The 24,327-nt window shown below is 36.0% G+C and overlaps 3 protein-coding genes across 7 annotated transcripts; 2 read left to right on the top strand and 1 right to left on the bottom strand.

Annotated features, from left to right (window-relative positions):
- Positions 1-1,346: 1,346 nt before the first annotated feature.
- Positions 1,347-2,676, bottom strand: LOC147279015 (uncharacterized). The gene is made up of 3 exons (XM_086250303.1): positions 2,587-2,676; positions 1,856-2,070; positions 1,347-1,662 (listed from the first exon to the last, which is right to left on the bottom strand). The coding sequence occupies exons 1-3, from the start codon at positions 2,674-2,676 to the stop codon at positions 1,347-1,349; spliced, it is 621 nt and encodes a 206-aa protein (XP_086106429.1).
- A 4,719-nt stretch (positions 2,677-7,395) lies between these two features.
- LOC147279016 (O-Glycosyl hydrolases family 17 protein) lies at positions 7,396-11,305 on the top strand. The gene is made up of 2 exons (XM_086252338.1): positions 7,396-8,613; positions 9,952-11,305. The coding sequence occupies exons 1-2, from the start codon at positions 8,267-8,269 to the stop codon at positions 11,069-11,071; spliced, it is 1,467 nt and encodes a 488-aa protein (XP_086108464.1). The 5' UTR covers positions 7,396-8,266; the 3' UTR covers positions 11,072-11,305.
- Positions 11,306-14,382: 3,077 nt separating this feature from the next.
- On the top strand, positions 14,383-21,917 carry LOC147279017 (uncharacterized). Of its 5 annotated transcripts, none has more exons than XM_086250731.1 (16): positions 14,383-15,004; positions 15,109-15,244; positions 15,560-15,636; positions 15,800-15,901; positions 16,287-16,400; positions 16,761-16,817; positions 16,908-16,946; positions 17,074-17,199; positions 17,354-17,413; positions 17,595-17,720; positions 18,045-18,139; positions 18,238-18,443; positions 19,131-19,332; positions 19,426-19,714; positions 20,391-20,467; positions 21,303-21,917. In XM_086250731.1, exons 1-16 carry the CDS (start codon positions 14,816-14,818, stop codon positions 21,469-21,471), a joined length of 2,064 nt encoding a protein of 687 aa, XP_086106857.1. In that variant the 5' UTR covers positions 14,383-14,815; the 3' UTR covers positions 21,472-21,917. The 5 variants fall into 5 exon arrangements, with proteins under 5 accessions (XP_086106857.1, XP_086106856.1, XP_086106855.1 ...); XM_086250730.1 differs by having other exon boundaries at positions 14,383-14,996; positions 15,095-15,244; positions 20,394-20,467; XM_086250729.1 differs by having other exon boundaries at positions 14,384-14,996; positions 15,095-15,244.
- Positions 21,918-24,327: the final 2,410 nt, after the last annotated feature.

Raw genomic sequence — 24,327 nt, forward strand, 5'->3', positions numbered from 1 at the left:
TTGGTCATAATGATAATGTTAGTTCTCAAACATGAGGATCAAAACATTGTTCATATGAAAAAACTTAAAAAAAAAAAAAAAAAGGCCTCCTAACTTAAGATTTTTTTTTAAAAAAATATTTTTGAATAATATATTTGGAAGGCTTTTATGTAATTTTACCTTAGGCCTCACTTTACATTGAACTGCCACTGGACCCAAGTATGGCGCTTATAAAAATGTGCAAGTTATTTATTCATAGGCAAATGAACAATTTGGATATTATAGTTTGGCCGGCCGTTGTGTCAATTTCATCCATTTTGTTACAACAAGTCTAAAATTAAAATTGACAACTATGTGCAATGTTACCCTTTCAGAGTTAATTGACATAAAAGTCGTATATTTGCACTATTATATTAATAAAAGTAAGGATTTATTTGGGACTTAATTGTAACAAAATCTAAAGTACAACAACTTGATTTAAAAATTAAAATAACTACCAAATTACATGAACGAAAATCATCATTTGCTCTTTATTTCTTTATTATTTTACACATATTATATGTTACTTTTGAATTGTCCAATCGTTTAGGGCAATGTGTTTTCTATTCAATTCCAACAAGATTCTATAGTTAATTACTTAATGATTAATGGTTAATTAAATAGATCCGTTGACTTTAAGTATCAAATTATAATGTTTTTTCATTTTAACTACCAAAATGTTTATGTTATTTCACTTTAGATACTAAATTTCAGTTTATGTACAAACTTTAAAAAACATGGTTATACCGAGCTGTGACTGTCTAACAGTCATAACTTTTTTATTAATTTGTTATTTTTTCAATATTTGCAAGTATTTGCAAGCCTTAAACTTTAATGTTTAGTCTCTGGGCAATATGATTTCATCTCTCAAGCCTAAATCAAAAGCATTAAATCCTTATAAATTTTGAATTTTTATGAATTTGAAACAGTCACAACTGTGACTGTTCGACAGTAACAACTGAAGTAACAAATATATAGCAAACTGATTTGTGACCTAATCCAAAATGTCTTTATCTAGGTTAATACCTAAACTAAAAAAAATTAGTGTCTTGCTACTTTGCTGAAAAACTATTGATATTTGGTATTTAATTCTAATTTTCTTTAATTAAATATGAAAAAAAATAGTTCTATATTTGTTATTTAAAGATCTTTAACATTCTTTTTCATACTAAAAAAATCCAAGTTTAGATATATACAATCACATTAAAAGTAGTTGAAAACATTGCAAAAACTAGAAGTAGTCATTTTGAAGGTACTAATTATGATGCATGGTACTAAGTAGTACCTATTGGCAGGTCTAGAAATGATCTTAGAGCCATCTCTTGTGGCTATTCCTCTTCTGTTATCTCAGATTGTTGTCCTTGTTCAACTACTTGTAGATGCCTAGAAGTGTTACCTTTGGCAGCTGGTACAGATTTAGTGTCCAAATCTTCCAAGTAGTCCTCTCTAGCATTGTCCGCCAATATGAGGGAAACCAACCATAAGAGGGAGGCATCGAGGGAGGCGAAGGCACCTCCACCAAGAAGGCCAGTTTTGGCAGTTGGGCAAGTTTCCTTGAGATTCTCATGTACATTGTGTTTCTGATGATGATGAGCTGTCAGTGTTGGCCACAACAATAATGCAGCTGCTAATCCCACTACGCCCCTGTGTTCATATCACCACCGCATTAATTATCTCAAAAAAGACAATATATTAAAAAAAAAATTTTATACTTTCACTTAATTATTTTTTCAATATAAATATTAAATACTAAATCATAAGTACAAGCAGTAGATATTTAGGATGAGAGTTGATTCCATAATATGATCCAAAGAATAAAATTGAGAGTACTACTTACAGAGTAATGTTATAGAACAATAAAAATGTAGAACTTTTGAGAAGGGCACCGAATGGAACTGATTTGCCTTTGTAGGGGTAAAGTACAGAGAGAAATCCAGTCAAAGAAGATGCCACAAGAAATCCGAAGGAAATGTACCCATAAGTCACAGTTGGATCCGACGGGTACTTGCATATCACAACACCTTTTCCGGGTATGGGAACACCAGATGGAGGCTACAATAACCCAAAACATATTTCATAGTAACAAAATTAAACAAATAAAGTAATAAACAAATATACTCAATAAGTAACATGGTGACATGCCATGTGCACATATATGTATATAGATTGGCTCTTAAGCATATGCAAAATTTTAAAAAGAAAACATAAAAAAGAGATTAAAATAAAGTTCCTTCAATTTGGCTCAACCTTTAGTGGCAAAGTCATTAATTGGGTATTCATAACTCACAATATTTCAATTATCTCCTCTCTTTATCCTCGGAGTTTCGGTTTAGACATCAAAGAAAATCTTGACAAGATTATGAATTGGTTTTGGTTTGATCCGTAAATTTATAAAAATGTTGAATGTCCACTTAATAGATTTTGTGTGTATTTAATATATATACATTGAAATTCATTACAAGCATAAACATGCTATAAAAATTAAGATTGGAGAAAGTGCAAGGCTTAGTCAATAGGGTACTTATACATACAAATATACAATCATTCATCTCATGAGTCATTGCGTACCTTCTTGTTCTCAGCAAGAATTCCAAATACAAACGAAGCCACACCCAATGCTACCACAACCGCAGACATCTTCGTCACAGTGACTGCCATTGTAGCTTTATAAGTATATGATATCCCCTGCAATAAGCAATTTAAACAAAAAAGTGAACAACGAAGTCAATTAATTAGTTGATGAAAAATTAACAATGCCAATGCAAAAGCAATCTTTACCGACCTCTCTTTCAATTCCTGTATCTTTATTCCTAGTCACAGTTTTTATATGAGGTATAACTGTATAAGAAGGAAGTGGGGTTGTTAAAGAAGAGTAGACTTCAAGTTTATAAAGGATTCTAACTTTGTTGAGATATTTGTTATTCGGATTTCGGAAAAAACGGCACTACATCTAGTCCCAAATTCATAGAAGTCTTATATGGCATGCAATTAGCTCCCATGTTGAACAATAAAGTTCGGATTCTCTGCTAATATATTTTTTATGTTGATTATGTCATTGTAAACTTTTGTTTCATTCTTTTTTTTTTTTTTTTTTTTCATATTAGGGGGGCTAAGCCCAAAATAGCATACCATAAAGAAAGGCCATGGGCCTAGTCATAAGAATGACATCAATTCATATACCAAAAAAAAAAAAAAAAAGTCGTCGTTCTATATGTAAGTATAAGATTCAACAACAAAAAGACTTGAGACACTTTTTTTTTTTTTTTCCTATATCGAAGGGAATCTAATCTGATCTAACTTTAATCATAACTCTTAACCCACTTCCTCTTGTTATTTGAGCTAAGCTCAAAGACAAAGACACTCTATTTCAACGATAATACTAAATCGCATCACAAGGACTATTTGACCTTAACCAAAATGCTAGAATTAACAATTCTAGGTTAAAATTGGCAAAAAAAAAAAAGTATGCTATTTGCACACCCATTTTCTTCTTACTACACCCCTTTTTATTTTTTATTTTTTTTATTTCTCAAAACATACCCTTATCCAGCCCACCCCCACCCCCACCCCCTGTGCCGGTCTTCCTTCCTCTCATTCTCTCTCTCTCTCTCTCCTCTCTCCCTTTTTCTCTCTTTTCCTATCTCTCTTCTTTTCCCTCACCGATCTAGAGGCCGGCAAGCTCACCGGCCGCTACATTTGATCAGAGAGAGAGTGACAATAAGAAGCCAGAGAGAGAATGGGAAGTCGTCATTTTGAACCGCCAGCGATAGGGTGGCACCGATGATGGTAGGGTTAGGGTAGAGTCTGGACTTGGAGGTGGTGATGGTGGTTTTGTTATTACGGAATTTAGTGAGGGTATTATAGTTATTTGGGTTATAGGTTAGAATTGTAATTTAATAAATGAGGGAGAGTAGTGTGTAATGAAAGATAAAATGGTGTGCAAATAACGGCCTAAAAAAACAAGGGAGACTTATAGTCCAGTCCATTTTATGAGTTTTTCTTAGACTAAGACCGGTAGTGATTTAGGGTTTTTAATTAAGTCCTTTTATTTTTTTTCTTTGACAGCTTTATGTTAGGTTTTAACTCTAAGATTTGAGGCGAATTAAAACTTAACATGCAGCCTCTACAAAGCCCACTCTACACCCTAGAAGGAGAAATATCCTTCAAAGAATAGAATGACTTTATTATGAATTAAAAAAATTTTCTTATAAATTTAAATGACTTTATTATGAATTAAAAGAATTTTTATAAATTTTAATACATTCTTAATTTTTATTTAAAAATTATTTTTTAAAAAAATTTAAGCCTAATTATCTCAAAAAATAATTCTAGGTTAAAAAATGAGGTGGGCAAAGAAAAAGGGGGTCGAAAGATGTGACTATGTGAGTGACTGAAAGCCCAACATCAATATTAGCCCTATAAAAAGTCAGAATCCACGTGGATTGGGACTTTAATTCTGTTTGGACTGATCTGAAGACTTGAATCGATTTTAATGGTGTAAACAGAGTTTGTGACTTTGTAGCGGGCCGCATTACTTTGTAGGCCGGCCATAAGAATCTGATTGGTCTGGAATCCTCACTCACCCTCTGTTACTACTAGTGAAATTTTGGATTATAAGTTCAAATTGAGGCAACAAAAAGAATTGTTATCTAATTAATTTTCTTATTAATTAGTTTTTATATTTGAAATTTTTAAATTAATATTTCGAACCAAATTTATTATCAGATGATCATGGTGTGCACAATTGCACATCACCTAACTTTTTAATAAAAGTGATAATAAATTTGATAATGCCAAATATCACCTTTCAGTCGATCATCTTTGTCCTTACAGTCGATCACCTTTCCACGGAGGGAGGCTGGCTGCAACTTTGTTTTTTTGTTTTTTTTTTTAGTTTTTAATTTTTTTTAGTTTTTTTAAATAATTAGTTTATTTTTTAAAACATTTTTTATTTTTAAAATTTTTTTTGTCCACGTGGCATGTTTCTAGTGTGCCACGTAGGCAATTAACGGCAGGCCTGACGGAAAAGTTGACGGAGTTACCTGGGTGTGCAAAATCAGTAATTGAGGTACCTACGAGCAACTTTTTTTAATTGGGGTACTCAAGTGATATAGGGTGGTTAGTTGAGGTACTTTTGTGTAATTTGCCCTATTTTTTAGCATCAACACATCTGCAACCTAAAAATCTACAAATACAAATGTAGATGGACGATGCATATGCATTCGTCGAGCCCTCGGCATTCTTGCCGAACACTCGGTAGGCTTTTTCTCGCCTCTAGGATTGTGCACATGATGACACAAATAATATTTTTAAGTGGATTTACAGTTATGAACCTTAGATTTTTTATTCTTAGGAATAATTTTATTTTGCCATGGATTTTCACCTTAAATATATAAAGGTTCTATTATAAATTTATAATATTTCCTCCAGGTAAGTCACAATGCATGACCTAGCCAATTTGAAGTTTTAATATAATCATGAAATATATTTATTTATTTTTACATTAAAGTGAATTAAATACTTAATCTATTTTACTACTAACTCATTTTTCTACCAAATACATCAAACTGGATGAAAAATCGGCCTTACTTATTCTACGATGCCGAGTGAAAGGATTGTCGCTCAACGGATTAAAATTACGCTAAAATTAATAGGCTGTTCTTCTCCAATGGTTCACATAAATGGAAAGGTTTGACACTCTTATGTCGGCTCTTCACCAGCTGGGGCTGTAATATGTTCCAAGGCTTAATGTTAGTTCTATATCTGATGTGGTCATTAGAGCATTGTGTAGACATTTCCCTAGTGTGAAAAGACTGGAACTAACGTAAGCACTATAAAATGGATTTGTTTGTCTGTCTCAGCCCTTCAGATTAAACTATATCTTGATTGTCATGGCCAAAAAAAAAAAAAAGTATATCTTGATTGGAGATAGGGATGGATTGAAAAAGAATCAATCTAATTAAATTATAATTTAATGTAAATAAAAAAGAAAAAGAAGAGAAAATAAAGAAAGCACCTTCAATTAGATGACGACGTTACGTGCACCGACTTAAAAACAAAGAAGATAAAAGGTAGGGGCACTTGAAACGTGGCATATCGCATCTAAAAGCAGTATAAATTATAATCCCATAATTGGGAAAGCTTAAGTGCCTAAATCCAGTGTTGGTCGAACCATATGGTCATATTGTTGAACTCCACACGTTGGTCATGAGACTCATGGGGAGGAGTGAAATAATAAATAGACAACTTTGGGCCTGGGTTTACTTGTTTCCCATAGTTTAGCATTTAACAATGGTGTGGTGTTGGTTGTTGGTGGTGGGGGCTTTAGGAGATCATCATGTGGTGTGAGTGTAAACACACGTAAAGTCTCATTTGGTATGAGGGTCCATTCATGTTTTCCAACTTTTTCTTAAAGGCTTGGGTTTACTTGTGTGATTGTGTCCATTAATTCAACAATGGTGTTGGACCTCAAGAAAAAACTTACTTATATATTTTGGGTGTTTATATATTATGTATTTATATCTTCACGGGATTGGTCAGTGAAATAAAAACAATAAATACACATTTATTATATGAAAGTTTTACTCATTATAACTATGTTGAAAGTAAGAATTTGTCTTTATAAGACCGGGATGAAAAACTTCTTTTATGACATTTTATGAAACAATTTTACAGATTTAATAGTATTTATTGAGAAAGCTATGAAAGTTTAATGGAAATATGTCCACTGGGGGCAATTTATATTGAATACCAATGATATTACAAAGATGATAAGATCTAACGTACAAAGCTTGTACTGCTTTGCACTTATTGAATAGATATTGTGAACACTTGGACTTGGAGTTAAAGAAAGAGTTCATATTTTGAAAAAAATGCCAACTACATCCTTATTACATTAAATTATTTTGATAATAAATTTACAAATTAAGTTTATTATAGTAATTAAACATTACTTATCACTTCAATTTGTCTATTTCATCTTAGATTCTCCACTCTCATCTCTTTCTACTAAAAAGACTCATACGAGCAAAAAAGGGAGGAAAGTGGCATGCTAGTACCAAAAACCTATGCCCTACCACTTGCCTATGCCCCATGGCCCTATACTCCATACGGCCTGTTCTGGATGGCAGAACGAGCCGACGTGTATGTGATTCATCTTAGCATATAGTATTGAGAAATATTCAATATTTTGGTCACCGTTTCTTAGATAGGTAACTCGCAATACTGACAGCCACTATGCTGAGCTGGAAGCCCTTCACATGTATTACAAAGACAGAGAGAGTGATTTCAGCCTTTTTCAGGCATTAGACTTGAGGCCGAAGGTAACTGCCCCAATTCCCAAACCGAATGTTTGCATATGCATTACAGTAACACCGACTCACATAAAGTGAGAGGTCCAAAGTATCTCAGATGTTCAAGATTCTTCTTTTAAATATTCTCATCATTATGTAACTCAGAATTCATTTTCTTTTTTTAAAGAGTCCAACCAGTGAAGTTCAGTACTTATCGAACAAAGTTAACATTCCTATTCGTTCTCTCTCTCTCTTCATTCTTTCCTCTTTGGTGTCGTGTTGTAAAACTTCCATCTTGCGTTTTGTATACATAGCACTCATAGAAATCATCAATAAATTGTTCCGAATGTTTGTACAAAGTGTTCTAGTACTTTTTATGCCAAAACCAAATTGATCATACACTTCCTATCGATCATTCTTGGTCCTCTCTCTTTTTTCACAACTTTGGTTATGCAGCTTTTGCTTAATTGGGTCTTTGTAATCAACTTGTAAATCCCAGTTTTTCACTGTTTAGCAATAATTTGTCTTCTGGGTCCGACCCTTTGTGCTTTGCTTTGTTCTTCTGTATTCTTGTACATGAGTACATCATAATTCAATTTTTGTGCAGAGTCTTTGACATTCTTCCTTCAGCTCCCCAACTCTGTTTTGCTTTGCTGTTCTTACTGTTTAGTTTAAGTTTAATTTTGTTTCCCAGATTCCTTTTTAGGAGTTTTTTATTCGATCAATAATTTCCATGTTTTGAACTCTCCTGGCTAGTTAGAATTTTAATACATATCCAGTTCAGATCAACTGGTTCCGGAACCTTCAGTTGCTGAAAAAGCCAACTGTAGCTTCAAACCCATCTGTTAAAGCCACCCCTTTTGCTTCTAAATCGATTTTCAACTCAACCCTATATAGTTTAGTACTCATTCAAGCACCAACAACAACTCTGTGCAAGTGTTTTGCTAAAGGGTTTGATGGGGTTGTTGAAAGGTGTGGGCTTTAGAGGCTTTACTGTTGCCTTGTTGTTCTTCAATGTGCTGGTGGGTTTAGTGATTGGAATTGGAGTCAACTGGGGAACACAGGACACACACCCTCTCCAACCGGCAACGGTGGTGAAGATGCTAAGGGACAACGGTATTCAAAAGGTTAAGCTTTTCGATGCCGATTCGGGGATATTGAAAGCTCTGAGCAAGTCTGGGATTCAGGTCATGGTAGGTATTCCCAATGAAATGCTTTATGCTTTGGCTAATAGTGTGAAGGCAGCTGAGGATTGGGTTTCCAAGAATATCTCCTCACATGTCTCCAATGGTGTAGATATTAGGTAAGCTCTCTCTCTCTCTCTCTCTCCCCCTTACATCTGTACATATTTGTAGATCTAATGTTTATTCAGACATGTGATTTAAACTGGTTGTTTCAAATGGAATCACATAGAAACTGTGCAACTACGCTTATAATTGATCTAAGAGAACAATGAAAAGCATGAACCTTAGTTTGTGTATAATTATTAGATATTTTCCTTGGTTTTCACCTCTGTGTAAAGTTGTAAGCAATCATTAGGGAAAAATGTGTGTGTGTGTGTGTGTGAGAGAGAGAGAGAGAGAGAGAGAGAGAGAGAGAGAGAGAGAGAGAGAGAGAGGCACTAGCTTCTGGATTTCACTAATTTGTGTACTCTGACCAGTGTATGCCAAAACTGCTTCTAGGAAAGTTGGTGGTTCAAAATCTTCAGCTGCTATGCAATTCATTCTTCTTGAGTAAAAGATGGTCTGGAGAGGCTATAACCTTGTTCATTAGTCATCATCATCTCTAGCTAGAACCTTGTCTGATTTGTCCTTAGTGTTGGAGTTGAAAATGTTCTTAGAGTTTGTGGTCATATGGTTTAGTTTATTTGCATCTCCATCTCAATGTCAATCTGTATCCCATGTTAGCAAACAAACTTTTCTTGGAACCTCAGCTAACTTTTTTCAGAGAGAACGCTCTTCAGTGTCATCAGCAACAGTATAAAAGTAGGACTTGCATGTCTTCACTAGAGGAATATTCTGCATGCAATGCTTGAGTCACCACTCTCTGGTTGTTAACTCATTTCTTTAGGAATTTCGCATTGAACATCCACAAGACCTCCTTCATTTTAAAGATTTGATATCTCCCTTTGCATAGCTAGTTGAAGTTGGAGCGTCTCTCTACAAAATCATACATTCTGCTATACTGCCTGCGCTTCCAATTTTCTTGCTGTTTCAATTAAGATATCTGTATATGTTTCTGATAATATGCTTCATGCTTCTGCCTTCATTGAAGTTTGCTTCAGCAATCCTTAGCGATATTTAGTTGAAAATTACTTTTATTATGAGATGGATATGGCTTTGTAGAATAATGTCTGCAGCTGATAGTACTTTGGTATCTAGGGCCATTTCCTTAGCTGCTTTGAATAGGTCTTCACTGTCGATATAGTCAACTAGAAATAAAAATAAAAACCCTCATGGTAGAAATTGTCAAGTAGAAAGCCATATCCATCTAATGAAGTACTATCATGCTGCAGCTAAGGAAGTACTGTTCATGAAGTTTGAAAAACAATGCCTGCAGCATGATATATTTCTGAATTCGCAATTTATGTCTAAGTCTAATTTATCTCTTGAAACTTACCTATTCATACATTCTGTGCAAGGTTTGCTGCAGTGGGCAATGAACCATTCTTGTCAACATACAATGGAAGCTTTACTCAAACAACATTTCCTGCTCTTCAGAATGTCCAGTCAGCTCTTATAAAAGCTGGTTTGAGCAATCAGGTTAAGGTCACTATTCCCCTGAACGCTGATGTCTATGAAAGCACCACATCAGGTCTGCCTTCTGAAGGTGACTTCCGGGCCAACACCAAGGATCTCATGGTGGAAATTGTCAAGTTCTTGAGCGACAATGGTGCTGCATTCACTGTCAATATATATCCCTTTATAAGCCTCTACGATGATGCTGATTTCCCTCTTGACTATGCCTTTTTCGGTGGATACTCGACTCCCATTAATGACAATGGGAAAACCTATGACAATGTATTTGATGCAAACCATGATACCCTTGTATGGGCCTTACAGAAAAATGGATTTGGAAACTTGTCCATAATTGTTGGAGAGATCGGTTGGCCTACTGATGGAGACCGAAATGCAAATTTACAGTATGCTCAACGGTTCAACCAAGGCTTTATGACCCGGATGAAGAACAATGTAGGGACCCCAATGAGACCTGGCCCTGTGGATGCCTACTTGTTTAGCTTTATTGATGAAGATGCCAAGAGCATTCAGCCAGGTAACTTCGAACGCCATTGGGGGCTATTTTACTTTGATGGAACACCCAAATACCAGCTTAGTCTAGGCACTACCAGCTCAAATGGATTAGTAGGAGCAAGTGGTGTACAATACCTGGCTAAGAAATGGTGTGTTATGTCGCCATCAGCGAGTCTGGATGATCCCCAAGTGGTATTAAGTGTGAGCTATGCTTGTGCAAAGGCTGATTGCACCAGTCTTGGATATGGGAGTTCATGTGGAAATTTGGATGTTCGTGGAAACATTTCGTATGCGTTTAACAGTTATTATCAGGTAAATAATCAACTGGAGACTGCCTGCAAGTTTCCTAACCTTTCAGTTGTCACTACCAGTGATCCATCAACTACAGACTGCAAATTTAGGATCATGATCCAACCATCTTCAACTAGTGTGTACGGCAGCGCTGAGTCTCTGGAGAAACCTGTTTGTTTAATTCTGTTTGTGTTTGTGTTCCTCTTTACCGTTCTGTGATTTTTGGGGGTTTTTGTAAATAATATATTCACTGCTTAAGATTTTGAAGCATTATTCATCCGTCTGTTTGGGCTTGGGAGGTTGACTTTATGCAGGAAAGTAAATATTCGCAGTGGACAGCAAATTGATCAGCTTATGTTTACTTGTTTCAGTTGTAGACATATATTATAGGCTTATTTACTATTTCACAAAGTAACTTCTAGTCCAACTTCACCCCTTAATGCTTATTTTGTATCACATTATTCCATGAAACTAAGTTCTGTGTTTCATTTTGCTCAAATTCTAATGTTTAATATTGATGGACTTAACAGAACTGGGTTAAGTGAGATACGAGATATAACATCAGAGGGTAACGTGAGACAAAACAAACATCAAAGGGTGATATGAGAATTCGAAATACTTTCAGGGGACAAATTAAATAATAAGTCTTGAAACTTGGCTTTTGATATTTTTAAAAATTAAAATAAAATTCAAAATTCAATAAAAAAATTACAAAAAACAAAAACACTCGCACCCAACCTCTCTCCACCATCGGCAACCACCCACTCATGACCTTCCCCTCCTTCTCACCACCATTTGCACCGGCATAGTAGATGTTGAATTTGCCCATTACAATTCAGTGCAAATAGTACTAACCGGCTGAGAGAGAGAGAGAGAGAGAGAGAGAGAGCTACTGGCTGGGATAACAGCAGGGGACTGAGTTGTGGTGACGATGAGTTTTTTTTTTTTAATAATTTTTTTAATTTTTAATTAAGAAAAAATGGTGCTGCATGGTTGGGTGCTAGTATGCTCCGTTCAAGATTTAGACCTATTTGTTACCATCTCAAGGTTTGCCAACAAGAACTACTCGTTCCGAGTCTCGCTTATAGCGACTATACGATTGCTTTCTTGTGCCAAGGCTTTCAGCCAAGACACTCGCTCGATCATTAAGTTCTCATGACGTCAACATTCTGTTCTCTTATGTCGGGTCTTACTTTGTTCCCACATCTTCACCGTCCTAGCACTAAGGGCTAACTCATGCCCATAGTCCTTTCCTCGAGTTGAAAATGCAAGCTAACTTGCAAGCATGCCACCTTAGTAAGCAACTCTTGTCTAATGCCCCCGCATTAGCTTTATCTCATTAGCATGGGGTCGCCCTTTCTCATGCATGCTAGCATCATGTATTGAGCATGGTCGAACCCAAGCCGATGTCTTCGCTGAGTACTACGTGGTCAAGGTACACCATGGAGTCTCCGAGAGTTCAGCCACATTACTGCCCCGATGATCCTAATGAGAACCCCGGTGACTCTTCCCCATAACCTGACCCAAATAATCCCACAAGCAAATATAGAAAGCTCAATTCTGATGCATCCTTCAAAGATTGGTATCAAAGAGGGTCAGGAGAACAATGAGTTGGCTAAGTATGACGCCTTGGACAGTGACGACGGCTACGAGGATTCTGACTCAGACAACTATGGTGAAAGCTAGGAGGATCTTCAGAGATTGGGCTCTAGTAGCATCCATTGTAGATTCAGAAATTTTGGGGATTTTTGGAATTTTCTGAAGTTTACTGTAGTATATATAGGTAGGGTTTTGGGTGACTTGAGCCAGAAAGATAGTATTATAATTACAAGTTTATGGAATCTATAAATTTGACTCCCCATAAAAAAAAAAAGTTATAAATCCATCTATTTCCACTTTTACTCACACACCTTTAAATTTATAGAGCAAATTACATTTTAATATCTCAACTTTACATGTTGTTTCAAATTAGTACTTCAATTTTAAAAACTTGCAAAAAAGTACCTAAACTTTCATTTTGTATCAAAATAGTACCTCAGTTAATTTCTCTGTCAATAAAGACGTTATCTACTGACGTGACAAGGGTATTTTTGTCTTTTCACCATATGTAAAAAAAAAATTAATATTTTAAAATTTGTTTAAAAAAAAAAAAAACTCTTTTTCCTGCCTTCCCTCCCCCACCCCAACCCAGCACCAGCCCCTCCTCGCCCCACCCTCTCCCCCTCACCGCCCCACCAGTTTTTTGGAAATTCTTTTCTGACCCCTCCCCTTCACCCTCACCCTCACCCAAGCCTAACCCACACCCCTCTACGACCCAACCCCCTCCCCCTCACGCCAAGCCAAGTCATAGTCTCAATCCACTGCTCTTCCACTCTCAACGCTCTGAAACCTCCTCTTCCTCTTCCTTTTCCTTCTAAGCTCTCCAACCTTAATAAACCATCTTTCCTCCACAACAAGAAGTGCCTAAACAAGAGGAAGATCGCCAAACACAGAACGTGTAGAGCCGAGTTCTCGCAAGATGCACCCTTCGCTGTAGCCATCGGTGCCGCATGACAGATTAATCATTTCATTTTCGCATACCTCAATCTACAAAACCATAGTGTTATATCAACCCCCTACAAAACCAAACACTCTCACTCTCAGCGCTTCTCTCCCAACCCACGCCTCCCAAATGTCTAAATTCGTAAAACCCAGAGTGCCACAAAACCCATGCCGCAAAATTCAACCCATCGCAGGTGGTGGACGTCTACGTCCGAGTCATCGGAGGCGACGTCAGCGCTGCCAGTTTGCTCGCCCCCAAGATCGGCCCGCTCAGTCTCTCCCCCAAGAAGATTGGAGAAGACATCCTAAAGAGATTGCGAAGGACTGGAAGTGCCTCCTAGTTCCACGCGTGAGGGGGAGGGGGTTGGGTCGCGGAGGGGGGTGGCTTGGGCTTGGGTGAGGGTGAGGGTGAGGGTGAAGGGAGGGGGTGGGGTGGGGTGGGGTGGGGCGGGGAGGGGATGGTGCTGGACTGCTGGGTTGGGGACCTTGGGGTGAGGGGGTTGAGGGGTGCTCGGGGTGGGGGGAGAAGGGAGGTAGAAGAAGTTTTATTTATTTTTTTAAATTTAAAAATATTTAAAAATATTAATTTTTTTACATGCGGTAAAAAAATAAAAATATTTTTTGTCACGTTAGCAATAATTAATTAAGGTATTATTTTGACACAAAATGAAAATAGAGATATTTTTTTTTTTGTAAATTTTTAAAGTTAAAATATTAACTTGAAACAATATATAATATTAAAATAGTAAAATGTAATTTGCTCAAATTTATAATATAGGGACAAGATTCAAAGTGGAATAAAAATATGCACAGGATCCATTTATGTATTACAAATTGATGCGATGTTCAATCATTAAAAGAATAGGATACATGTTTTACTTATAATAGAACACATGTTTTTTTGGCTTATAATGAAGACCCACATTTGGTGGAATGGATCAACGAATTAATTGGATAGAGTAGGCAGAATAAAGTCATCATAGGTTTACATATCCTCAGTATATGCCAATTTTAACATCAACATGAAAATTCCAGTGCTCAAGATGTGCTGAAGAAAAAATTAATTGTAGAAGATGATTTCACATGGAGAATAGCTGCACCAACAACTGCAAGCACAGGAAGGTCCATAGACAAAGAGGAGGCGTTTAAGTATGAAGCTATTAAAAGGAAGACCCATCGCTAGCATGTGGGACAAATTTGGACCTCCATCTCTATGAAGACTTGTATCTATTTTCACCCCCCATGTCCCAATGTTCATTGCACCAGTCTTGAAAATGGGGCTTCATGTGGTGCGAACACTTCCTATGCACTTGACAGTTACCCATCAGATAATAATCAATTGGAGAGAGCCTGTGAGTTCCCAAATCTTTCAGTAACAACTAACAACAAAGACCCGTTCAGTTGGAGAGTGAAAGTAGGATCATGATCCGAACTTCTTCAAGCGTTGATGGCGGAGCTGGGTCTCTTGGAAAGCTTGTTGGTGAAATCAAGGCCGACACTGAGTTTTTGAGGCTGAGACGAGCCATTAAAATAGGCCCTGGGCCGTTTAGTCGAGTTTCGGGCTGTCGGACCATTCTATCTGGGCCTCAGTCGGTCCGAGTCGGTGAGGCGGTAATTCGGTTACTGTATTGGTCATTCTTAATTTTGTTGTTGTCAATATAAAACACGATGTCTGACCGTCGTCTCTTTTTCTGTTACAAGGGAAACAAAACCAGGCGACAATGAAGAAGAAGAAGGTCATAGATATTTACAACGAAGACCAACAAAATGGCACACTTCAAGTCATAGTGTTCAACAAAGATGGCACACTTAAAGTCCATTCTTTCTCTATTTACTACAGAGAAGAGGACGGTACACATTCCTCTCTATCTCCTTTGTTTGTTAATTGTTAGGGTGCTCAGAAATTGTGGGAAAATATTTTTATTTTTATTTTTTGCAGTTTTAGGTATGATTAGGAGATTTGGATGCAAGTTTGATTGGCTTAGTCCGAGTGTACCACCGTACCGGTGAAATTAAACTATATCATTATCTTATGTCAAATTTTTTAAATTTTTCATGACAATTAACTTATTCCATTATTGAAATTTTTTAAATCATTATTATCGTAATTATCTAAAAGAACAAATCGCTAGTTTCTCACCTGAGCCTCTGCGTTGTTTTTGGCAGAAATAAATTTGCAAACAGGTTGGCCGGTGGTGGAATCTGCTTTAGAAGAGCATGATATTTCATGCGAACTGAATCTGGTATGTCATGTAAATATAGTGTTGTTCTTGAAAAACTCAATCATATGTTGAATTTGATCTTTGTGAAATCAACTCTATTTTTAGATCAGTGACTTATTCCAAATTTATATGTGTGATTTGATATGAGCACATATTAAATTGTTGTATCTCTAATTATGGTCAGGTTGAGGATTTCATGACAGTCTCAACAACCAAAAAGACTGGATCCTTTGAAAGGGCTAGGCATCTTCTTAAACTCTTGTCTGTAGGTTTTCCTCTCCATAGGGTATGTATAAAGGGCAGATCCTTTGTTTTGCTTAATTATTGCCTGTTGCGTTTGAGCTATGAGCTATTCTATAAGTTAAAATGTTTTGAAGTACTTTCTAAGGCTGTTGTTTCGATGTAATTCTTTAAGGCAACAACATACCAATCAGATTGGTTGCAGGATGAATATTAATCACACACGCACTTAATTTTATGTTAGAATATTTCATCTTAATGAAAATCAGGCTCAATTTTATCTACCTTCAATTAAGATGTGATATTAATGACAATTTTTCTTTTTACTCGAAAACTGCAAGGATGTCTTAAATTTTTTCATGGAACTGATGTTTCATTTGACCTATATTGTATTAATTTTCTGATTTGAGTGCGGAACGTTTTGGTTACAGGCAATAAATATACTGAATGACAAAATGCAATGTGAAGTCATCGAGGCTTACCCTCCTGAAGATGGTCGGACTTGCGGAGAATGTGGGACTTGCGAAGAATGTGGGATCAAAGAGGTGGGTATTGATCAAAATTCCTTCCACCTGTCAATTTAATTTTCTTCAAACAAATGCAAGTTATGAACCTTTTATCATTTATGTTTCTGGAAGCATTCTCTGTCGTTGTGAAGCAGCTAGTATGTTTTCAGTTCAGGCTTCAGCAATGTAATGTGGTGATTAGAGCTTTTGTTTGATGTTAGAAAGGTTTAGACTTTAGAGTTGGTTAGGGTTTAGTGAAAGACGAATGTGAAGAATATAAGCCTGGGTGTCCTACTACCTATTCCATGAAGAGTCAGACCCAATACCTCTTTCTAATGCTGGAGATTGCAGAAGCTCACTGTTTAGTTTGTTCTAATCTCTACTATATATTGTGCGCAGGAGGAATTTTGTGAATGGGTGGATCGCCTCGCAGGCCCCAGGAATTCCACCATAAAGGTGCATAAAATGATCTGAACCATGTTTTACTTCTTTATTTCTTTTTTGCTGGTTGCTTCTCTAATTTTTCACACTATAATTGGGAAGCAGGCACTTTGTAGGTTGACAGAATGTGAAATTTTTATTTCTGTAAGTGTTACTGTTCCTTTGTGATTTTGATGGTCGTGTTCTACATTTCTTTTTTCTGGTCTTCCAACCTCCAGGTGAAGTGAGAATTACAAATTTAACGTTTTTTAATTTGCCTGTAAATGAATAGGGATTCACGGTGTCTGCTATTGGTCCATTTCAAGGAATAAATGCAATCAGGAATATTGTGTTGGGCTGCATTAAGGATAAACATTCTCCTCGATCCCATGCCTCGAGGCTTAGAAAAAATCAAGCGGTGAATACTTTTGATGCATTGCATGTCTGAGTTGTGATATATATATATATATATATATATATAATATACACATTGCATGAGTTAGACGTCAGAAGTTAAGTTATTTGCTTCATAAGGTTTTGCTGGCTGATACTTTTCTTATGTGGGCATACAGGGTCTTAAAGAAATTGTTGAGAAGCTAGAAAACCAAACTGGAATTACATCTATCATGGAGGTTGGTTGTTAGTTACATTTGTTTGTTGCTTCTGGTATTTGAAACTTGTTCACTGTTTTAAGCTTATAAAACAGTAATTGGCATCTTGAGCTTTTGATTATCAACGCTTATTGTAAGAGAAAACTTTGTGATTGTGGGCTATTGAATATTGGCATGCTTTTTATTGGTTGTGCTCAATTAGGCAGTGCGGTTCATGAAAACCCAAATTATTTGTCGTGAACTTATTTATACAAAGTTCATGGAAGCACTGCACCGGATACAAGATACAGATGTGCTAGAGATGATTGCAGACAAGTTCAGCTCTTCAGTAAGTAACTACTTTTACGTATAAGCTATATTCATGCAATGCCCAAGGGGCTTCTTGGGGTTTTCTGCCCCCTACATATTCGAACTGATAGTTTGTGTGAAGTTTTTGGACAAAAGAGTTAGAACCATGATCTTGCTAATGCCTTGTCAATGGAAGGTGTTGCTGCCATCTATTGCTTACTAAAAGAAGGCTATGCAATTTTTATTTGCCTTGAGGAAAATTCCATAGTTCCTTTCAGCTATATGTTCTTCTATTACTAGTCTCAATAGAAGGATGATTTATTTGCTGTTAATGAGCAAATATTTATGAGCATGATTTCTATAGGATTCTCCTGAAGTGCATGGTGATGCAGCAGAGACGCTTTGTGCTATATCAAGGTTTGCTCCACCTGGAATTTCTACTAAAATCTCCAGCCCAAGGTAGCATTTGTTTTCTTCTTACATATACTAGAATTCTTATACACTCATTTCTGCTCTAGCTACTGTGTTGATTTTCGTTTATACATGTATTTATGCAGTTTTATACGAACATTATTTTGGTATGCTTTGGAGGACTCACGACCAAAATCTGTTCTCGTCAACTCATTGTCGGTGTGCGTCTCTCTGTTAGACCCAAGGAGGGTAACATTGGGAGCGTATGAACATATGTATGGATGTCAAATTACTCATGGATCTAGAGTTACTGGTAATCCTGAGACTGTTGTGGGCATGCTGGAGGTCCTAGGTAAAATTATCTCCTTATTAATTTGGTGTGGGGTACTTGCATTAAGTTAGGAACAATACTTCCCTCAGCTCCTCCAACCCTCCCCCTAAAATCCTTGTTCGACAGTGCAGGCTCAGGATTAGAACCGTTCATTTTTTAGATCACCTATTAAAGATCATTTCTATAAAAAATCAGAGATTGTTGATTTGGTTATGTAACTGTTATCGAATAAATGGACAGTCTGTATTTAAAGAGGTTTTTTGACCAAATCGTCTATTTATTTGATAACAGTTATATAACCAAACGATTTCTGAGTAAATTGATTTTTTGCAGAGATGATCTTTAATAGGTGATCCAAAACATGAACGGTTCTGATCCTGAGCCTGCATTGCCAAACGAGGATTTTTAGGGGGAGGGTTGGAGGAGCTCCTCTAACCCGGGACTAAGGGAAGTATTGTTCGTTGAGTTAAGTTGGTGTTTGTGTATGACTGCTATACTTGCACGTTCATTCATGGTGGTACATATATCTATTGAATACTTCTCACATCTGGATCTCCAGATTTAACAAAATTTGGTTGCATAATTTCAGTCGTTGGATGTTTGTTGAATATGCACAGAACAATTGAGCTGCTAAGCGAATTATGAAGGGACACAAATTTTTCTCTTTGAAGGAGAATAAAAACTAAATACTGATATCCTGGCCTGCAGGTGATTTGCTGAAGCTTTTGGATGTTTCTTCAGTGGACAATGTATTGTTAACTACATATGGAAAATTACACCCACCTCTTGGGAAACATCGTTTAAAGATTTTAGAGTTTATTTCAGTATTACTGAAGGTTGGTGGTGAAGCTGTTGAGAAGGAACTAATTCGTCTTGGAGCAGTACAAAGAATTTTAGACCTGTTTTTCAAGTAAGTTCAGAGTTTAATTTCATGTTTTATAAAAAAGTGAATTGATACAATTAAATACATGATTATTTCCCATTTTCGTTCTGAGTATGCCAGGTACCCATTTAACAACTCTGCACATCACCACATAGAGAACATAATAGTATCATGTTTGAAAAGCAAGAATGCTTCTCTTGTACAACATCTTCTTTGCGAGTGTGATCTAGTTGGAAAAATTCTTAAAGCAGAAAAGAATTTCATATGGGCAGCTCATTCAAACAAGCCAACAATTCCTGCTGAGGGTAGATCCCCACCCAGGATGGGGAATATTGGACATTTTACATGCATATCCAACAAAATCATTAAACTGGGATATAGCAATAGCAATATTCAGGCGATTCTGCAGGTTTTTATTTCTCTTTCCCCATATTTATATACCTTTCTATGTCTTTTTAAGTTTAGTATTTATGAAATAAATATTTACAAGTGAATGGCAGTATTCTTTTATGGATTGAAGCCCAGTCTTTTAAATGGTTGTTTGAGTGGTTAGCAGACTCTTTCCACTTCTTGTCCTCTGGTGTTGATTTTTTGCATCCCCTAAACTCTTCTTTCTATTAATTTTACTTTAAATTATAATAAGGTATGATATTCTTGTAAATTTTTTTGGTGTTTTTGCTTATGAAAAATCATAGAACTTAAATATTTTATTTGTTATTTTTTTTCAGTAAACAATTCCTTACATTTTTACTACAACTCCATTCTAATACTAGTTCAATATGATTTCCTGTAGGCTTTTTAATTTTTTTGTTCTGTTTTATAAATTTATCCATCCCCATTCTTGTTTTTTGCTTTTGTATGGATTTATGCAGTTATTACCAACTAAATGTTGATTATCTTAATTGAATAGTACAAATATGCTGCTATCATGTGATGAGAGAGATGTACAATCATAGGGTGTACACCCTATGTGACCAAATGGGGTGTATCTACCCTATGGAAGTTTCTTTCCCAGGAAGAGGGTGTATAAACTACTGTTTGCACTGTTAGTTCAGTCATTTTTAGAGTTCTAATTCTTTTGACAGGAGAACTGTGAGTGGACTGATTGGCGTGCAAATTTTCTATCAAAGTGTAACTCACTGAAGAATTTTCGGGCGTGTGGGTATGATTTTCCCCCCAAAAGTAGTTGGTTTGCTTCTATCACAAGAGTTGATTTGCAATTGCATATTCTTAGTGAAGAGTTAAATCACATATAGTTATTGCCCGCTTCTATAGCGGGGATCTCTTACCGAACTATTGGCCAGTCATGCCACGTGATTGGCCAATCACTCTGATCAGTGTGAATTTTGTAGTTTTTATTTTCACACATCACTTGGTACTCATTTATTGCTTACCATGTGGAGCCCCAAACTCGGGAGCTAAAGTCTTAAGTTCTAAGATGATCCTTTCACACCCTAGAGTAATAAACTCTATTGGGATTGAAATAAAAAACTAGGAAAAAAAAAACTTAATTGATTTAAGTTGTCCAAATTTCGCATAACTAGTTGATCAATTGGGCCTAGGCAGAAATGAATAGGATTCTGCACCAATATGCATGCATCAAACTACGTGCTTTCTTTTATGGTAAAATATGACCTTGGTAAAACAGCTCTCTTTTTCTTTTTTTCTTTTTTTATTAGAAACGGGACTTTCATTGTATACAGGAAACACATTACAACTAACAGACATATAATGAAAATACAACCCTCCAATCTGCAAAAAATTCCTGAAATTGTGAAAATACTGAAGCCCATGGTAATGCCCTTTGTCCCTTAAAATCCCCACCTTCCAGGTATCAAATATCGTACTTTATCTTTCCAATGAAACTATTAAAAACACAACCATAGTTAGAACTGTATTGATTTATTTGTCGGTCTGTTTTGGTCTTTCTTATTTTTGTTGTTTTTCTGGTCTCATGTTTTCAGCTATCTAATCGTGGTGTAATGAATTTGTAACAGGGGGACGTACAGTGGCAAACGCAGAAGAGAACAAGAAATTCAAAGTGGCAACCAAACCCATTCCATCCAGTCCTCACCCCCATCCTCCCCACTCCCAAGGCCAAGCCAAAAGTTACGACCAACTCTAATCATTACAGGAACGGACTATGGATGGCATGTTAAAATATAACTGTATAAGGACGTCAAGAGTAGAAGACAATATTTGGGTTTGGAAATTGTATATTATATAATATTTAATTTCTAATATTGATTGAAAGATGTAAAGTAGTGTTGTGACTGTTGTCCATTCAAACGGTGGAATTTTTAGAATGACGCATTTACATTTGAATTGCGACCGATCAAGTCACTCAAGTTTGATCAAATACTGATAGTTGCATCTGTGCAATATTGGACGTCTCTTTTCCCAAGTAGTGCAGCCACTTTCATATTGCTAAGCGGTGCCACATATTAAAGATAATAGTTGTGTCTCTTCTAAATGATGGGCATGTACTTATTAATAGTTGTGTTGGTTCTTGAGCATCTTTTGGATTCTATATAAACCAATTCGATCCTTGTTGTCTATTATTCTATCTACTTGAGAATAGTAATATATAATTAGTTCGCTAGAGTTCAAAATTGCAGTGCTTCAGTTCGGAATTATTGATTGTTGTATCTTGGCAAACCTAAGGAAATGCAAGCACATGGGCAGGGTTGAAGTTCTGTCTTTAGTACTTTGCAATTTGCAAGCCTCAATTGCAAAATCAATCGGTATTTCATAAATTAGTCAGTATTTCATTGTGTTTAGATGTTTCCTTTTACTTAATTGAGGGTATTATTATTGAATTATTCTTTTATCTAATCTATATTTTTCTGATTATTGTTTCAATTTAAAGATTTTTCAATAGAACAATCTGAATATATGAAGAGTCACGCTGAGAAGCAGAAAAGTTTTAAAGGCAGTGACTTTAAACATTGGCAAAAAAAAAAAAGTTATTTTATTTAACAACATTGAACTTAGCCAGTTTTTTAGTCGAAGAATATCGAATGAAAGTCGTGCTACAATTGATGCATGAGGTAGTGCCATGTCAAATTTCTAGTTTTTGGCTTCTTTTTTTTTGGGCTTGTAGCCCTCCATTTGACCAAAAAAAAAGTATACAAAACAACGAAAGAGTTATGGGAATCATTGGAGAAAAAGTATAAAACTGAAGAGGTTGGATCAAAGAAATTTGTGGTTGGCAAATTTCTGGAATTCAAAATGAATGATTGCAAACCTGTTGTCAACCAGTATCAAGGAGATTTTATTTTGAGGCTTCAAATTGTAGAAGATAACAGAAAGAGTGGGAAAAATGGCATCATACCATCTATAGAAGCAAAGCCAATATTGTTGCAGTAGAAACTTCTAGTCGAAGTCCAATTGCTGAAAAAATAATCAAGAGAATTAAAGTCAATTGTTGGGTGTGTGGGGAATTTGGATACAAAGCACAAGATTGTCGCCATAGAAAGGATCAGAATTCTACCAATCTAAACAAGCACAATGACACGACCAGTCAAGCTAATATGTCATAGGATCATTTGGCAGCAATTATCTCTTATTATGATGAACTCTCAAGACTAGTGGATATACTGGAGCCACTAGACATATGTGGTGATAAAAATTTATTTTCTACCTACCAAAAGATTAATGTGGTGAATAATTATTCATGGAAAATACTTCTGCATCCCCTTTAAAAGGAAAAGAGAGCTCACCACCATAATTTGGTGGTGAACATCACTACTTTATTGAAATTATGACACAGGTTATTTTATTCTATTGTAATAAATATCTAACTTTTTTTTCAACATTTGTTTTTTACTTTAGGTATCATCACTTTACTTGACAGCTTCTTTTTTTCATTTTTAAATTTTTATTTTTATTTTTTAGTGTCTAATATATAAATATGTAAGTTAAAATCCAACTTTTTTTGATATTTTCTTTTTTAAAATTAAAATTCTTGTAAAAAGACTGAAACTTTTGTGGTCTAATTGGAAATTGGAATTTTGGCTGGCCATCCTGCACTGATTGGTCGTCACCGTCCGTTTCCGGTTACTCACGAAGCCGCGGAGAGGTGGTTGCAGCACATGCAAGCAGCATTGGACAGCACCCCAGATATTGACGCAGACTCCAAGCTCAGAATGTTCCAACTTTTTTAGGCACACTGCGTTTTTTCTGGTGGCTGGAGATGAGTTGAAGAAGGGTCAGACTCAGACACAACAACAACAACAACAACAACAACAGCAGCAGCAGCAACCTCCATGTAAGCATGGAACCAACAGCAGCCACCATGCTTGTAAAAACTTTTGACAAAATCTCTCCATATTTGATATTCAGTGTTCAATTGCTGTCGTGAGGAGGAACAAGATTGTAATATTTGGCAACCCTTTGATTTTGTGTACTTGAATGAGTAAAACTTGTTACATTAACCATTTTATCAATAAATGATGGAAAAGATTATAGATTTATACTTCTGTTTGTTCTTCAACTGCTAATCTTATTAGTTTTGAGCTCAGCTGGAACATTGGCTAAGAAAGTAAGTAGTTGAGTTTCAAAATTTATGTGTTGTGGAAAACTAGATAATTCCTACAAAATTCTGTGTAGAAATAATTGTGGGCATTAGTTGTGTGGTCATTAGATTATGGAGTTAAAATGCAACTTGGGTCAAGGTCCAACTTCATATTGTGGTTGACTGCAGTTTCTTCCAAGAAGTAATTTGGTGCAGAACATTTAAGGACATTGAAGATTGGAGATTGAGTGGTACTTTAGAATGCATGACACTCTTGCCATGTGATTGGAGATTACTACTAGATGTCAAGCAAGCTTTGCTTGGCCTATGATATTCTTTGAAGAGGGAAAGATATGGTGAGTCTTTGGAGTTTTATAGTGAATAAAGCCTTGTAATTGTTGATGTTTTGCATAAGTTATTAGTTGGTACCCAATGTCAACAATCTAGGAACTTAGGACTCACTTAACACCCAGTACTATCCACAGGATTAGAACTCAAACCAAGGA

The sequence above is a fragment of the Dryas octopetala genome, chromosome 7 (genome assembly GCF_963921425.1).
Source record: "Dryas octopetala chromosome 7, drDryOcto1.1, whole genome shotgun sequence".
NCBI classification, from domain to species: Eukaryota; Viridiplantae; Streptophyta; class Magnoliopsida; order Rosales; family Rosaceae; genus Dryas; species Dryas octopetala.